Source organism: Poecilia formosa, unplaced genomic scaffold (assembly GCF_000485575.1).
Source record: "Poecilia formosa unplaced genomic scaffold, Poecilia_formosa-5.1.2 Scaffold298, whole genome shotgun sequence".
Lineage (NCBI taxonomy): Eukaryota > Metazoa > Chordata > Actinopteri > Cyprinodontiformes > Poeciliidae > Poecilia > Poecilia formosa.
The window spans coordinates 171,347-188,522 of record NW_006800237.1 but is presented as its reverse complement, the minus strand read 5'-3'; the positions used below and the strand labels follow the sequence as shown (position 1 = coordinate 188,522).

At 42.5% G+C, this 17,176-nt stretch overlaps 2 protein-coding genes across 2 annotated transcripts in view; one reads left to right on the top strand and one right to left on the bottom strand.

Annotated features, from left to right (window-relative positions):
- The window catches only part of kcnt2b (potassium sodium-activated channel subfamily T member 2b), a 44,879-nt gene extending 35,362 nt beyond the window's left edge, over nt 1-9,517 (top strand). Inside the window, exons 19-30 of the mRNA XM_007572294.2 lie at nt 302-626; nt 696-801; nt 880-1,052; nt 1,568-1,639; nt 2,561-2,695; nt 2,798-2,909; nt 3,481-3,582; nt 3,678-3,761; nt 3,856-3,984; nt 6,007-6,352; nt 6,514-6,598; nt 6,725-9,517. Coding sequence (XP_007572356.1) covers nt 302-626; nt 696-801; nt 880-1,052; nt 1,568-1,639; nt 2,561-2,695; nt 2,798-2,909; nt 3,481-3,582; nt 3,678-3,761; nt 3,856-3,984; nt 6,007-6,352; nt 6,514-6,598; nt 6,725-6,842 — 1,787 coding nt within the window. The 3' untranslated portion in view covers nt 6,843-9,517. The remainder of the gene's footprint in view (nt 1-301; nt 627-695; nt 802-879; nt 1,053-1,567; nt 1,640-2,560; nt 2,696-2,797; nt 2,910-3,480; nt 3,583-3,677; nt 3,762-3,855; nt 3,985-6,006; nt 6,353-6,513; nt 6,599-6,724) is intronic.
- A 2,002-nt stretch (nt 9,518-11,519) lies between these two features.
- Nucleotides 11,520-16,743, bottom strand: LOC103151992 (E3 ubiquitin-protein ligase TRIM39-like). Its single transcript, XM_007572293.2, has 6 exons — nt 16,116-16,743; nt 15,853-15,948; nt 14,500-14,730; nt 14,386-14,408; nt 14,169-14,287; nt 11,520-13,238 (listed from the first exon to the last, which is right to left on the bottom strand). The coding sequence occupies exons 1-6, from the start codon at nt 16,659-16,661 to the stop codon at nt 12,679-12,681; spliced, it is 1,575 nt and encodes a 524-aa protein (XP_007572355.1). The 5' UTR covers nt 16,662-16,743; the 3' UTR covers nt 11,520-12,678.
- Between the last annotated feature and the right edge of the window lie 433 nt (nt 16,744-17,176).

The window sequence follows — 17,176 nt, the reverse complement described above, 5'->3', positions numbered from 1 at the left end:
TCTAGTCAAAATTAAAAGCAATAAATGCTTGAATTATCTCACTGTGCTCCTTCAATCTTTATATGAGTTTCACTTTTTAAGCATATCACTGAAACATGTTGACTCTTCATATTACTCTAATTCATTGCACCTGCATTTGATTAGAAAGGATCTTGCCTGTGGTCAGGTTCTGTTGTTACACAAACCTGCCACCAAGTGGACAAAAATAAAACTGCCACACTCAAATCATCAGCCCTCACTCTACTGAACCGTTTTGCATGTTTTAAGTGGCTGATATTTTACCTTGTGGGTATGTTTTCAGGCACCGTTGCCATCGACCTGCAGGACTCCAGCGACAGCAGCCCAGAGGGTCAGGACCCCGGAGGCACAGGCCTGGGCAGCGGCAGAGGGAGCAGAAGCAGCTCCAGGGTAGAGATGGGGGGTGCAAACACCTTGGCTCTGCCCGTCATGGGAGATTCAGGGGACGAGAGACGGCACAGCATCGCGCCGGTCCTGGAGCTGGTGGACGGAGTCAACAACCCAACCTTTGACCTGCTGGGGGAGCAGTCGGAGGACGAAGGAGGAGAGGAAGGCAAGGATGACGGCGATAAAGATGAGAGCGCCCACTGGTGGGGTCGACACTGCGAGTGAGTACAGCGAATTGTATAGCAGGTTATTTGAATAAATTCAGAGGTAAATGTGAGCTTGTGCCGCAGGTGGGTGAAGGGATACCCGCTGAACTCTCCGTATATTGGCAGCTCACCTGCACTTTGCCATCTTCTTCAAGAAAAGATGCCGTTCTGCTGCCTGCGCATGGATAAGGTCTGCAATCCAAATTGCTTCTTTATCTCTACTTATGCCAGAAGACAACCCCATAATCTCTCACATTTCTCCCCCTAGCCTTGTCCCCACATCCCTTTTGAGGATGCACGTTCCTACGGCTTCAAAAACAAATTGATCATTGTTTCTGCGGAGAGCGCAGGAAATGGTCTGTACAACTTCATTGTGCCTCTTCGGGCTTACTACCGAACAAGGAAGGAGCTCAAACCCATCGTGCTGCTGCTGGAGAGCATGTGAGACCTTTTTATTTATTTATTTTTTTTTTCCGCCTGGTTTTCCTTACATCCTCTGCACCGTTGCAAAACCAGGTTCAGACTCTAAAAAGGTCACATCCCGGTGCTGTCCAATCACGGCTTTTAATAATGACAGCGGGCCTCGAAATCTAGGTTGCGCAGAATGGTAAAATTGGTCCCCTCTTAAAAAAAAAAGCAAGTGGGGGAGAAAAACTGAGCCATTGACCGTGTAAGTAAACATGATTGGTGACACGCTGAATGCTTTCAGCACACGTCCTGTTTTTGTGGCAGCTACACGAACGCAGTTGGCCAAATGAGAGTGGAATCCAATAAAAAGGCAATAAAATGCTGAGTCACTGCTGCGTAGTGCCGTTATTTTCAGCTTTCTCAGAAGGCCTTTTGTCTCTTCAGTAAATTCAGCACCGAGGGAGGGCAGACTGTAGCTGTGGGAACGTTTGCTCTTCTCTGTGGCGCGTAGGAATCGCTCTGAAATCTGTTTTTCCCCATTCGCTTAGACCTGAAGCTGATTTTCTGGAAGCCATCTGTTGGTTCCCAATGGTCTTCTACACAGTGGGCTCCATTGAAAAGTAAGTTTTGTTACATTTATACTAACGTATGTATGTTTCCTAGTTTCAGTGCCTTGAAAAAGTATTGTATTTTTTTTACACATATTTTCACATTATATACAGAATCTGAAATGCAGTTTATTGAAATCCTGACATTAATGGACCTAGACATGAATGAGGCAAATATGTGGAAAAAGTTGCTCAGTTAGATGAGACCAAAGTGAAGCCTTTAGGTCAGTATGCAGACCATTTCATAGGATAGTTCTGCAAATCACCCTGAGCACACCGTCCCCAGGGTGAAACGTGGTGATGGCTGCATCGGCCTGTGGGGACACCAATAACAGTCGAGAAAATAGATGGAGCCAAAACGCAAGGCAAATATGAGAGAAAACTCATTACCTGCTGCAAAAGATTTCAGATAGAGGTCGAAGTTCACCTTCCAGTGACCCTGAGCTGAGGATTAGAGTTGCAGTGGAGGGGCTTAGATTTATGCTCTACATGTAGCTGAGAATTTGTACCAAGATGTGAAAACTGCAGTTTGCGTACCCTCTCAATCCAATCTGACTGATCTCGACATTTTTATTTCTGGTGTTTGTGGGGGAAAAAAATAGAAAATCTCCTATCTTGTTCATTCCAACTTCACAGTTGTATTGGCGTATCCCGTATATTTTTGTTCAAATTTTGTGTGTTTCTAACAAAAAATAAACAAATTTTGGTTTTAGTGACCGACTATAAAAGGGTTTTTTAATTTTATATTTTCTTTTGCACTAGAGTGGTTTAGGGCGTACCCCAAGGTTGAGAATTTGGGCCTATTCTCTTTGCTACAAATATGTTTCCACTTTGTAAAATTACTAGTGTAGATACTGATTCTTCATATGAGATATCAAGTAAAATTTGTGTTGTGTGTGGCTTGAAAAAACATAATTGATCCCCTTTTTGCAGTCTGGACAGCCTGCTGCGATGTGGAATCACTTTTGCGGACACGATGGTGGTGTTTGACAAAGAGAGCTCCATGATTGCAGAGGAGGACTACATGGCTGACGCCAAAACAATCGTTAACGTCCAGACACTGTTCAGGTCAGTTTCACCCAAACGTTCATGTGCAATTTCACACACAAAGGTAATGTGTTCTTTTTCCTATTTTACGTTTCTTATTGTTCTTGTGCTTTTCAACCCCAGACTGTTTCCAGCTCTCAGCATCATCACGGAGCTCACACATCCTGCAAACATGCGGTTCATGCAGTTCAAAGTCAAAGATCACTATTCCCTTGCTTTGTCCAAACTGGAAAAGGTAAAGTCCAAAGCCTTTGTTTCCATCTTACTTCCTGAGTCAAAAATGAATCAAAAAGGAAATAAGCATGACAAATGGTTCATTTTCATGAAAGTTCATTGTCTCAGTGGAGCAAAAATGAATAAATAGGATGTTAGGATGAGCTTTTGCTCTAATATCTGGCAGTTTGTTGTCATTGTTAGCATTCTCAATGACAGCTAATGAGTCTTGCTCTGGGCATCAATAACAGCCATTAACAAAGCAGTAAATTAGCCACAGTCTGACATCCTCCCTTTGAATGTTTTTCAAATTGGTCCAACATCATTAAGAAAAGCAGTGTCTCTCCCTCTTTCAGCAGTAAAAGCTTTTTATGTTGTCTATCAGAGTTATTCTCCCACCGCATACAAATCAGGGATAGTTGAGTCTCATCTGAAGACTGAACGTCAGTCTGTCTGTAATAAATCCTTAAGTATCGTTTCGGCCTCGCTGGGGGGGGAGATTTGATACAGGAAGAGTCTAAAGAAGGCACAGACTCCTCTGATCCGCTCAGAAAGCCCGTAAAACCTGACACCTAGCTGTGTTTGATCTGCAGAAGGAAAGAGAGAAGGGCTCCAACCTGGTCTTTATGTTCCGCCTGCCATTTGCCGCCGGAAAGGTGTTCAGCGTTAGCATGCTGGACACTCTCCTCTACCAGGTGTGAAACACACTCTCCCTGAATAACAAGTATCTTCCTTCAGTTGGCTTCTGTCTCAGTAATGACTTTACTTGTTTGTTGCGATGCCCTGCCAGTCATTTGTGAAGGACTACATGATCTCCATCACCAGGCTGCTGCTGGGGTTAGACTCCATGCCCGGCTCAGGCTTCCTCTGCGCCGTGAGTAGCTAACAAACAAACGAGTGGCTGGATTTTAGTTTGGGCGGACAGGGGATCGCCTCGGAGACCGATTGTGGTTTTGTTTGGTTTCCAGATGAAGATCACAGAGGACGACCTGTGGATTCGCACCTACGGCAGGCTCTATCAGAAACTATGTTCCTCCACCGGAGACATTCCTATAGGCATCTACCGGACGGAGGCCCACAAGCTTCCAGTGTCTGAGGTCAGCCTTGTTCTCATGCCGTAACGTCCGTGTTAAGCACATCACGGAAACCCCAAATAAAATATCCCTGTAGGAATCATCATACAGCGATCAAGTTTAACTGTCTGCTTCTTGTTTTTGTTTTTGAAAAGGTGTATTGTTTTTAACCCGTTTGTGACAGGATGCACATTTTTACCAAAAGATCATCAAGACGATGCTTTGCAAACATGAGATGGGCCTTTGTGCTAAGCAACGGTTTTGGTCTGGATCTACTTTCATTAATGCCATTTTTGCCCAATTTCGTTTTGTTTAATTGAGCTTAGGGGAGGCAATTGAGGTCCCCGGTGCTTTAAATTTTGTTCTTTTTGTGACCTCCTGCAGGAGACATTGCTGCACTCTTTTAGTGAAATGGGAAGCTTTACACACCTGGGAAGGTCCCCCACTGCTCCATGTATTCTCCATCTCTGGATAAATGCTCTCATTGTGGTTCAGTGGAGTCCCGGCGCTTTAGAATGAATTTGTAACCTTTGGTGATTTATTCTCATCTGTTATTGAACTCCTTTAGATCAGTGCATGATGTTTCTTTTTTTAAACCTCCTGCGTGTTGTCAGACAGGATTCACTTAAGTAATTTGTTTGCACTGCCAACACAGTAGTTGGGTCTGAGTGTGGCTTGTGAAATTAAACTCAGTTCTCTGCTTTACTTTCTTCAGCTCACGTTTCAGAGGATTACACAGTTAAAACTTAATGAGAACCTATCTTATATATATTTCTTGGTCTTCCAAACCGTTCATAATGGCATTTGGAAGGGAAACAAGCCCCCAGCATTACAAATCCCTCACCATACTTGGCAGTAGGGATGTTGCTTGCTGGTAAAAATCCCAGTTAGTTTCTCAGCAGAATTTAACCAGAGTCTTGTTGGAGAAATTGTTTCCGTCTTCACCGTCCCCTTCAGTCACTGTGGTGGCGACCTGTTTGTTTTAGTTCCATTTGGCTTAAACGTCTTAATTAGTGCACTTATAAGGGAAGTCTGAGTGAGTTCCAATGTTCTTCTAGCCATTTGTTGACCTTTGATGATCAACACACCTCAGTGTGTATAGAGAGAATCTCTGTTCATACTCCATCTTTACAGCATTTGCTTACAGGCAGGATGATGAATTCCTGCACAGTGAGCTTGTTGCCAGCGTAAGGGCCACCGTTCATCACACCGGAGGCCGGGATGTGAAAGGTGACCTTCGAGTTCCCGACCAGGTCCGCAATGTGCTGCTACAGAGGAACTCCTTCTTTTTTTTTCAGCAGCAGCAGCACTGGCTTTCCGAACAACCAGGATAGTTTTTGCTCCAAATTTGGATCTGTTCTCCATGCACGCTGCCCAGATTGATTATCGTCTGGTACATTATGATTAACGAGTGCAGGCGTAACAGTTTGAGTAATGTGGCTAACAGCCTGTGGTGGTGAGACTTGTCATTGTCCCGGAGCTCCAAGGATTCATTTCAAGCTCCAGTGGAAACTTCAGTGGTAAATATCGACCCTGACTGTGTTGTTTCTGTGAGAATCTGACGTCTCTCTGAAATTAGATGGTGCATTGGAGAAAACTTTGACCAGAAATAGGATGACACTTAAGAAGAAATGTGGATCAATTAAAACTCATTATGCTCCGTTTTTCTGTACTCATACTTCAAGCTTTTCAAGCCTGCACCTCCATCAATTGATGTGTGCAACTATTTTATTTTGATTCCAATATGTTCTCTTGCCTTTCCCTTTTTGAAGAGTGACACACACAGTATCTAGATATATGCATTTTTGAGTGTGAGATTATGCTGTCGTGAAAAAGCTGAACTTGTCTGAAGTCTTCATCATTGTGAAGTGTGCTAAATTTGTTGATTAGAAATTGTTAATGTTTTATAAAATATATTTCTGTACCTCTTTGTGAAATTACAAACAGTTCTGAGGAACCATTAAAGCCATCAAAGCTCTGCAGCATATTAATCAAACCATATTAAAGTAGAAAAGTGTTTTGTTTTTTTTTCCAAATGTTTTTCAGTCCCAGGTATCCATCACTGTTGAAGACTATGAGGACACCAGAGAACCCAGAGAGCCCCTGCTGTCCCGCACCGGCGCTCACCGTAACTCCACCTCCTCAGAGCCCGTCTCCACCTCCTCCCACTCCTCGGACCACCCGCTGCTCCGGAGGAAGAGCATGCAGTGGGCGAGGCGGCTGAGCAGGAAGGGGGGTCGGGGATCGAGCGGAGCCAAAGGTGGTCCGGGCAGCGCGGCGGAGCGGATCAGCCAGCAGAGGCTGAATCTGTTCAGACGCTCAGAACGACAGGAGCTCAACTCACTGGTGCGAACGAGGATGAAACATTTGGGCCTTTCTCCAACTGGGTTTAGTAAGTTGCACTTTTTTTTCTCTCTTTTTTTTGTTTTGCTTGTGCTTTTCTTTTTTCGAACTTCGCACTTCTTGCCGTTTGAGCGGATGCAGCTCCTCCTGCTCCATATCCCGTGCTGAGTTCATATCCTGCCTTTCTAACCTCTTTTCCTCTGGTGTCAGATGGGATGACAGACCAAGGCAACAGGCTGTCGTACATCCTCATCAACCCCTCTCCAGACACCAGGCTCGACCTGCACGACGTTGTGTGAGTGGGAAAAAAAAAAAAAAAAAAAGCCCTTTATAAGTGATGGCGCTGTAAAGTGAACCCAGCATGAAACCTACAATTAGAACCGAATTCAATTTGCGATCCCTGACTGTGCCCCATCTGCAGGTACCTGATAAGGCCAGACCCCCTCTCCCTGGTGCCCAATCAGGGAAGCAGCAGGAAGTGCAGCGCTGGACTATCAGAGAGCCACAGGTTTGATATGCAGGATAGCACCCACCTGTGAAGGAGAAAAGACTAAACTCAGAACCCTGCCTGGAAGAAAGGGACCAGCATCAATACAGTCACCAAGGAGAAATCCACAGCAAAAAGAAAAGGGACGGCTCAGAACCTCTGTGTTTTCAGGATCAGAGTTTTCTGTGCTGGGCACACATGGACCTTTTCTACACTGTCTGGAAAATTTTATTTATGCACCTTCCTTTTTTTCAGCTGAGAACTGCGGACACAGAAGTGCATTTAATGAAAAGCTACATGTATTTATATCTGTTGTCGTGCATGTTAGTACTGCATCATGTACTGTATCCACAGTGAGCATATGCAGGGCCAAAGGTATTCACAAACCCTTGAACTTTTTCTCAATCTGCCTCATTACGACCACAAATATCAATGCAGCTTACTCAGCTCACCTCACTCCGACACCCCAAAATAAATCTCAACCTTTAAAAATGTGTAATTCGGTCTCTGTATTAATGCAGCAGCTGCGTAAAAATCCCTTTGCTCATTTGGGAAACATCAGAGAATAAACAGCAATGTGACGACCAAAGAACAAAGCAGGAAGAAGATAAGATAGATAAAACTTTGAATAACTTTGAAGGAGTTATATTATTAAACAACACCCTAATTTTCAAACATATCAGCACTGATCAGTCTATGATCTCATAGTTGTGAGAATGTGGCGTAATTGCAAGGAAGACTTCAAAAAGCAGAAGGTAACTTTGGAGGAGCTGCAGAAATCAACAACTCAGGTGGGAGAACCGTTTGGAAAGACAACTATTAGTCCTGGTCTCTGCAAATCTGGTATTTACCGACCAGGGGAAAGAAAGACACGATTGTTAAAAGAAAGCAGTTAGAAGCATTTTTTTTATAGTTTTCCACAAGTCATGTAGAAATCCCAGCAAACCTGTGGAAAAAGGTGTTCTATTCAAATGGGACCACAGGTCGAACCTTTTGGCCCACAACGTGCAAACGCAAACACAGATCAGGTGATCTGTGAAGATACTTGAATTTCACTATCTCTATCTGAAACATGGTGGGAGAAGTATTATGCTGTGGAGGTGCAGGAACGTGAAGGTGGGTCAGAGTTGAAGAGAAGGAGGATGAAGCTAAAACGAGGATAGTCTTATGAAGGAAATTTGCTGGAGACTTGGGTAGAGATTACAAAAGGACAACAATCGGTGAAAAGTTCTACAACTGGTTTCACAAACTGGGGCAAAATTCAAAAGAATGTCACACATTTTACATTTGTATTTGCAAAAAAATCTTCCATTCATTGTACCTCGTTCCTTTAAATTTACAATTATCACATAAAATCACAATAAAGTAAGAATTTTGTGGTTGTAATTTGAGAAAGGCTGGAGGTGTTTAAGGGTTGTGAATTCCTTTGCAAAGGCACTGGGCATACGGTGCAGCATGTTGGGCACATATACTTAAGGTTTTAGTTTCTGTTAATAATTAAGTGACTCAGAAGTGAGTTCTTGGATCCAGTGTCCATATTTCAAGAGCAGAGGATGGGAGTTTAAAATCGTTCAATTTTCCCTCTCCTATAAAAATAAGAGAAATAATTTCCGTAAAGCAGAAATATATCATTGGGATAAACATGAACTGTGGTACTCAGGTTGTTTTCCTCCCCTCAACAAATTTCTAATTGAAGTGACCAGAATTGTGTGTGCCATATGTTTAGCGTGTGTGTGTGTGTGTGTGCGTGAATGGATATGTACATGTAGTCACAAAGCCTGAGCGAGACACTGCCAATCTCATGTGGACTGCCAAAGGAATCTGCTGCCAAATGAGCATCAAGGAAAACGTTTGTGGTTTGTCCTTTTTAGGCGTTTTGTCTTCTTTTGTGTCTTTTAGCATTTTTCATCAAAGTCATCACCCCTCCGATTCGTATTTTTGATTCCATGTCTCACAAAGGCTTTTCGAGACTCTTAAACACGCCGTCATTAAACGCTCACCAGCAGCGAAAGGATCCAAAGAGCTCCAGTCTCAGCTATGGACACGGTTAGACGCCAAGCTTTACGTCGTCACTGCCGCGTTGCTCCCCTGAGCATTTCTTTGCTTACATGACCTCTCTTGCAACGAGTCTGACCTGAAGTCATTTTATTTCTAATTTTATTCCTGAAATCCTCCACTTTCAAGCCGTCCCGCCTCCGGCTTGTTTTTTTTTTGTTGTGTAATGAACGGACAAAATGGTTTGGACATAATACACTGTAATATAAAACCACTTATCCCAACAGCTCTGCAGTACACACCCCCTCTTTGTAAAGCTTTTCCTGTATATCGGAGACCATTTCAAAGGGGTGTTTATCCAGCTTTCAGTTTAGAACAATGAATGAAAATAAAGTTTAAATGTATTTATTGCTATGAATTTTCACTTATATTAAATATTAATTTTTTTATTTAGATTTTTTTTTTACTTTAGAGCTGGGTTTCAGTCAGAAGAAACCTCATATTTCTCTAAAAAGAAAAAAAAGTGAAAAACAAACTATCGATCTGTTTTCATCAAAGTAAATCATTTGGAAAGCTGTTTTGTTATCAAAGGCGTGTGAGGAAAAGTCAAAATGAGACTGTTCACACAGAAATGGAGGCACTCACACTGACGTCAAAACAACAACAACTGTAGCTTCACTGCAATCATAGAAAAAACAAAATATGTACATATTAAACTCACTTCTTACTCGTCCCTGGCTTATTAGTGCTTGGTGTCAGATTGTGCAGCTGGGAGGGCAGTCACTCACAGGAAGAGGTTCACATCAACGCATCATCTGATCTTTCTTTTCCAGATGGAGAGCATGATCTGATGGGGTTTCTCGTGTTGCTAAATGAGGCCAAATTTGGGTCGTTCCTGCTTTGAAGCATCGACAATCTGTGCGATTCACAGCCAACATCCAGCGCGCGTTGTCTCCCCGAGGCATCACACAGCGCTGCACCTTGTTAGTCAAAGCTTTCATCGCATTTTATGCCCGTCGAGGTCAACGGGGTCGGCATTCTCTTCGTGCTCGTGGCCGAGAGGTGCTTTTGTTTCTCACAGCTTTGAAAAGCAAACTTTAATAACTCTTCCTGTCTGTATCTGTTCACACAAAATCCGTTTTTTTTTTTTAATTTTATTTTCCATCCCGAGTGCCAATTAGTCTGCTTAGAAGTTTGCCTCCGTTTTATGACCAGACCTTATTATTCATGCTGTAATGTCAGAACATTAGTCAGGTCAAGGTCAGGCAAGAACATTTGTTTACCAGCAGAGATTTGAAATGGCTTCAAAGAAATGAAGGTACCAGAGGTAAAGGTTAAATTCGAGGTAAAATAAAAAAAGATTAGACATCACATAAAAAAAGAAACAGTTAAGTGCAACTTGTAAAAAAGCTATGTGAAAATAAAAATGAACTAATATTTAACCTTCACAGGTGCAGGGCGATTAAATGTGGTGTTTTTGTTTTTGTTTTTTTTTTTTTGTTTTTTACAGAGATTAAGGTAATATTACTATAATCTAAGTTACTGAAAAACAAAAACTCTAAAGCTAATTGTGTCATAGATTTTCTGTGGATACAAAAATGTTAATCTAAATCCATAAACATGCTCATTTTTAAGTTGACTAAGTCGAGTACTGCTCTTTAATCTTCCTTGTTGGGCCCAAAACCAATGATTTCTGAAATGTATCCATTAAATAGGCAGAAATTCTTATCCATTCACTCTTGCGGTCATATGGTGACACAGAAATATAAAGTTGTGCGCAAGCAGAGTGAGAGATATTGTAAAATATTATAATCTTAGTAGAAATTAAAAGAACGTGGTGTGTGAATGGAGCCTTGAGGAACCCGAGAGGAGATTATTCCTGAAAGGAGTCAGCAAAAAACCTAGAGATGGAGAAGGATGCCAACGACCCTCTCCAATAAACTCAGTAAACTGACGAAACTACAACTTGGGTGAGTCTTACCTTTATTTATTTTTATGTTTTTTACTTGTATTCAAACTCTTTAAACCCTGTTGGAAAATTACTGAACCAGTCAATTGTCTGTAAAATCAACGGGACAGGTTGGCGAAGACAGTTTATTCCTTCCATAAGTGACATCATCATTTGAAAACAGCTGTTTCTGTTTCACTCGGGTTATTTTTGCCCGGCATTAAAATGTGTTTGGTGATCTGAAACATTCAAGAATGGGAAAAAATAAAAAGAAAGCAGCAGAAATAGAAGACATCTGTGGGAGAGAGAAGCACTTTTTCCTGTGTGATGTCCTCCTCTGCCTGCTGCCGATGCTCCCGTCTCTGTCGGACAGGTTTGACCTTTGTAGCGTGAATAAGTGCGCCGCAGGAGGGCTCTCATGTGAGGACAGCCGGACTCAACCTACTGATAAACAATGCAGGCTTTCTAGACAAAAGGACTCACCATGACACCAGTCCTGATGACACACAGGCGACAATGTCAGCGGTATAAAGGACAAGGTGGTTCTAAAACACAGAACTTTAATGTAACAAGGTTCTTATTTCATTTTTTTCTGCCAAGTGGCAGAATTCAGACATGCCAATGTGTCGCTGCTGTTTTTCCTCTCTGTGTTTCTTATCTCAATGTTTAAAACGACAGCTCTGCGCCCCTCCTGGCTCCACCCCGTGACCTGGGTGGAGACGAGGTCAGTGGAGAGCTGTCTGTTGTCCTGCGCTGCAAGTTTCTCCAAATAAGGACAAAATCAAACAATGTAGAGGAAGCAGTTTATTCACCGACAGTCATACAGGAAACGTCAGGACTTATGATTGTGCGCAAGTTCTTGTAAAAGAAAAGTTGCAAGTATTGTTCAGTCTCCATAATATAAAAAAACTGCAAAAAATAAAAAAATAAAAAATACCCCTGATACTTAGGTTTAAATGATCTTTTTGTTTTACCAAAATGTTTATGTTTACTGGAAATTAGTTGAATGTTTTGGAAGAGCCCAGTTAGACACTTCTGACCTAAATCTGGTGGAGAATCTGGTGGGGGGGAGTCGATGAAGATTAGGGTGATTGCAACAAGGTCTTCCAACCTCAAAGAGGTCATCAGCAAAATCTTAGTGGAAGCATGAGTTCTGCTCGCTGCAAGATGCTTCTGCTGATGACCGAGAAGGGTTTGCATATTTTTTTTTTAATATATTCCTTACATTAAAATGTAAAAACAATATGTAGTTTTTAATCAAAATGAAAGTCTTTTAAGTTATTTTATTATCTTTCTTTCAGAGATCTCTGCCTTATGTTCTCTGAAAAATAAACATCTTGGTTAAATAAAGCTTATTTGGTACCTAAATCTACCTGTGGTGAGAATAATTTTGGGCTTAATTGTTTTTGTTTTGTTTTGTTAAGTTGTTGGTCCAAAGAATGAAGAGGCCAGTGAGGATAAATAACCACATAAATAAAATAATAATTACAATTTTAGGTATATTTTTCTGAATGTCCAGCATCATTGAAAGAAACACAATTGCAACATTTTTAAATTTTTGATGTTTTATTTCACCAATGTGTGTAGCACTGTTGTCTTCTCAGTCCTTCTGATTTAATGTCCAGGATATTCTCATGAAACATATCAGTAAACTCTCTTTTATTTGAGTGATTTGTAAGATTAAAATGAAATTGGGTGTGGAGTGAGATTTAAAACCAAATGTGTGTTTTTTTTTGTGTGTGTTTTTTTTACCACCAGGGGGAGAACGATGCTCTCTCTGCTGCGGCTCATTGAGAAACAAAAAGGCGATTAAAGGAGTTAGCATAAGAGTGTCTGGTGTTGATGTAAAAAAAAAAATATATAGTATTTTCTGTATATCATGCTCAGTTCACACCTGCCCAAAAACATCATCAGGTGTGTAATCTAACACATCGGTGCTCTCTGATCACCAGGTCGTGCTGTTCCACACAGCCACCTTGGCGGGGCAGATCTTCAGAGGTTTGGCGTTGCTCCCGTTAATGTTGACTCCGGGGCAGAAGAAGGGATACATCTTTTCAGTGAAAAAGTCAACGAAGGTGTAGACGGGCTTCATGGTCACAGGGTTGGAGAAAATGACCTCCCCGGCCTCGAAGTCGAGCTGCACCCTGACCCGGGTCAGGTCGCCCTCCAGGTGGAGCGGCGTGCTGGGCCTCGTCATCGCCGAGTACTCGCCCTCCGAGTGAGAGATCATCCAGAAGCCCCCCTCCGGACACCCCGAAATTTTCCCTTTCCTGTCGATGGTTTCCTTCACCACGCCGAGCATCCAGTCCTCCTTACCACCCACCTCCACCTCCCAGGCGTGGCGGCCCGAAGTGAAACCCTCTGACCCCAGCACGAACACAAAGTGACCGAAACGCTCAGGATTGTCTGGGAGCTGCTGAAGGGATCCACTGTTGGCCACGCTGGTCAGGTCTGAGGAGAGCGACAGCCAGGAGTAGGCGGTGTTGGGATCCAGGGTGATGGGAGCTAAAATCAGAAGAAGAATCAATCATTTAACCGAGAAATATGAATTACACGAATGCTCCTTTGTGTTACTACACAGACCAATCACTGAAAATATCACAAATTAAAAAGCAGGACAAATATTTACATTTTGAGCTTAACGTCACAACATCATGAGCATGACAGCCATGTTACCATCATGTTTTGAGGCTGTAGATAAAATAGTAAAGAAATAAGGCAATCATGACGACAGTGCTGACCAAAATAAAAGGGGAAACCAAAAGGTTTTATAGCTAAACAGGACAAACATTGAGGTAATTCGGTCATAATCAAGAAGTAGAGATTTCAGAATCACACTTTCAAATCCAAGAGCACTGTATCAACTGAGAAGCATGATGGCGGTAGCATCATGCTGTGGGGCTGCCAGTAGTAGCACAGAGAGGATTGAACACTGAAAATGGAGGAGATTTACCTCCAAATTCTGATCCCACGCTTGCTTTGAAACTCATTCTGGACTGGGTAAAGTTGACTGAAATTGGGTGGCCCTAATTTTCTGCCTCAGCATTACTGGAAATATGCTAATATGTCTGAAATCTGGATCCTGAATGAATTCTACAAATCCTGATAAAAATGATCAAGTACCTGGAATTATTCCAGAAGCTTATTGATGGATTCAAAAAGTGGTTAATTGAGATGAAACTTGCTAAGAGAAGTTTAATTTGTGAGAATGTATTTCAGTCTGGTTGTATACGTTTGATCCTGAATTAAATTATTAAACATATCTTCATTATTAAAAGTCCAACTGTAATGTGACATCCATCCACATCTTAAATTATGGGATCTTCAGGCTTCCAAGGACGTAATAATCAAAGCTCGGCTCAAAATAACAAAACTGATCTGGTTTACAAAGTGTCTGCTGCACGCAGCCCATTCAGAGTGAAAAGATGTACTTACTGTACTTAACCAGTTCCACCATGTTTGCCCAGACGTGGTATTTCAGGGAGCTCACATGCTTGGCCACATTTATAAGGGCACCTGACACTTTTTCCGGATCTTTCTGGGGGAGCTGTGTTCTGTAACGACATGTCACGGTAACCATTCAGTACTAAAGAGAATTAGACTGTAACTTAACATAATATTGCAGGGGGAAAAATAAAAATAAAAACTTTACCTTTTCTTTGTACTGAAGTAATTCTGAAAGGACACCGCAGACAGTTAGCATACTTTATGTTCAGCGTGGGGCAAAAGGAGTATTTTATTCTTGCCCGGAGGTAAATCTGCTCACCTGGAGGAACTGAGCGTCACCGGATGCAATCTCGTTCTCAACGGCGATGACGGCGTGGGAGAAAGTGAGGATGTCTCTGGTGATGCTTTCAGACTTCTTCCTCACCAGCTCCCTCTTCTCCTCGTCCTCCTTCTGCAGGGTGGCCAGTCTCGCCTCCTCCTCGTGCTCCAGAAACTCCCGGAGCTCCGCAAACTCCTGCCGTATCTGCTTCTCTGTGGCCTGCGTCTGGTTCTGCCATTCGTGAAAATGAAAATCATCCCTTCAGGATACACTGAATGGTCCTTTGCCTTAACTGCATAATGAAATGTAACTAATATTTGAAGTGCATGTTCGGTCTAAAATAACTGCATAGTTTAGTTATTGAAAAATAGATTTTATTTTTTTCTCCATTTTACAATGGAAAGAAAGGGGAAATTACATGATTACCGTTCTAGTTGAAGGTGACAGAAGCAGCTCTTTTTCCTCTACAGACACTAAGTGATGGATGGGAGTTTGCCCAACCAGTCTACATGTGTTTAGTGAAAGGGGCTCCTGGCCCTTTGACCAGTGGAGCAGGAGCATGTTGTCTACTTCATGAACCAAATTAGGCCAATTAGGCATCCCTGAGGCTGAGGCTAGTTTAATCAATGCAGTCTGCTGATGAATTGCTTCCTGGAAAGGAAGGGTTGAGATGCTACTCAATATTTTCAATGGGATTGAAACAGGAGGTTTCAGCTGGATTAGACGTTCCATTTGTGTTGTTTTTTTTTTGTTTGTTTGTTTGTTTGTTTTTAAACACAAATGCCCGAGGCACCAGCAAGCTAAGCCGATGCTTGTGCCCATTGTGGGAAAACAATTAAAATTAAGTTATGCATTTTTGCAAAGTGAAAGGAAAACAATAGAATTTTTTTTTTTTTTTCAATTAAAAATCTGAAAAGTCAGCCTAGCATTTGTGTTCACGCCCCCCTGCCCCCCTGCAAACTTTAATATTTTGTCTTGATATATTAAAGTTTGTGGTCATAACAAGGAAAAACTTAAAAACAAGAGGCGATTTAACGATTTACAGCTGACCTCTGGGGGGAAATCGTGTCTAAGGAATGCACTGGTAGAAACGGAGACTTTGATGAAAATACCTGTAAAGAATTATGTCATAACTGTTTAATTATTAGTTTCCCCACTCCTGTCTGTGAATGTTTCACAGATTTATCTGGAGCAGTGAATTATGGACCTTCTTGGAACTCCAAACCATCTAAGAATCTAAATTGTTCTCCTTATTGGTGTTTACAGCCAAACAGTGCATGACTCAGCTTGCGTTAAAGTTGCATCAGCAGTCATGCAGGTTGTCTACTGTTTCTTGGATCTGTTTATTGATACCTTGATGTGCACGGTTGTGTCATCACACTCCTGCTTGGCTTCATACAGGCGCCGCAGATTCTTCTTCAAGGGGATCAGCTCCTTCTTCAGTTCCGACTGGGGGCAGAAAAAAACGTCAGAAATCAGAGGAAATCCATGCCAATATGTTTCCATCTGTAGCGTCATTAAAGAATTGAAGGTTTTATAACGTTTCAGAGCAATTATTCAATTAGGCATTTAAACCGTACAACGATACATTACTAAAGCCGAAGAGTTATTTTTACCTTCAGATCCTGGGCTCCTTCATCTAGAGGACACACTTTGTGTCCCTGGTGCTTCTTGGAAGTGTGGCACACACAGCACAAGACTTCAAAGTCATCCATACAAAAGAGTTTGAGAACCTCCCCGTGTGTCGCACACTTCTCCTCCAGCACCGCCGCTTCCTCCGCGGCCACGCCGGCCCCCGGCCCCGGCCCGGCCACTGTCGCCCTCCTCGCCTGCTCCCTCAGGAAGGTGTCGGCCACATTCTTCAGGGCCAGGCTGACGGTGGGCTCCGTCAGAGAGCACTTCCTCCTGCAGATGGGACACTCGCGCCGCGCCTTCTTCTTGTTCCAGAACTGCTGCAGGCAGGCCCGGCAGAAGCTGTGGCTGCACTTGAGCACGACTGGCTCCTTGAAGATTTCGCAGCAGACGGGACAAGACAGCTCGTCCTCCAGCATGGAGCCCGAGCGAGAGGAAACAGCCCGCGGACGAAGGGATGAGGTTACCTTGGTGATCAGAGGCAGGGAAAGTTTTCCTGGCTGGGAGGAAGCTCTGGGTCGCAAAGCCATGACCGGTCGTTCTTAGAGCAGCGTTTGTTGTTCGTAAGAAGAGGAAGAGCTTCGAAGTGGGTCTACAGAGTAATCTGGCCACAGTTTAACAGAAACCTCAGTTATAGATCAACAAGGACTTGCAAAACTGGTTTCCTTCCCTTCTAGTAAATAAGGTAAAGGTCACCACCCCCCATTTAGCAGCCACAACAATAAATGTTTCCATTGAAAAGAGCTTTGAACAGTCTAGAAAACAAGTTAATGTGTTATTCTGTTTGACCCAGTGTGTATAATTATTTGATCCACTGTCTACTTTTTTTTCCAGTATTTTCATTTTACTGAGAGGCAGAAGCCAGGCTGAAAATATAAAAACGCTATATTCAACTCACTGAGTGACATAAGAACTCTGCCAAAAAAAAAAAAAAAAGAAACAGAGTTCCAGCTCCAACACATTTATTGTGCACAAATATGACAAATAGATTATTCAGTCCGTTTATACCAGTGATATCTGAGCTGAGTTTACGATGTTTATAAAG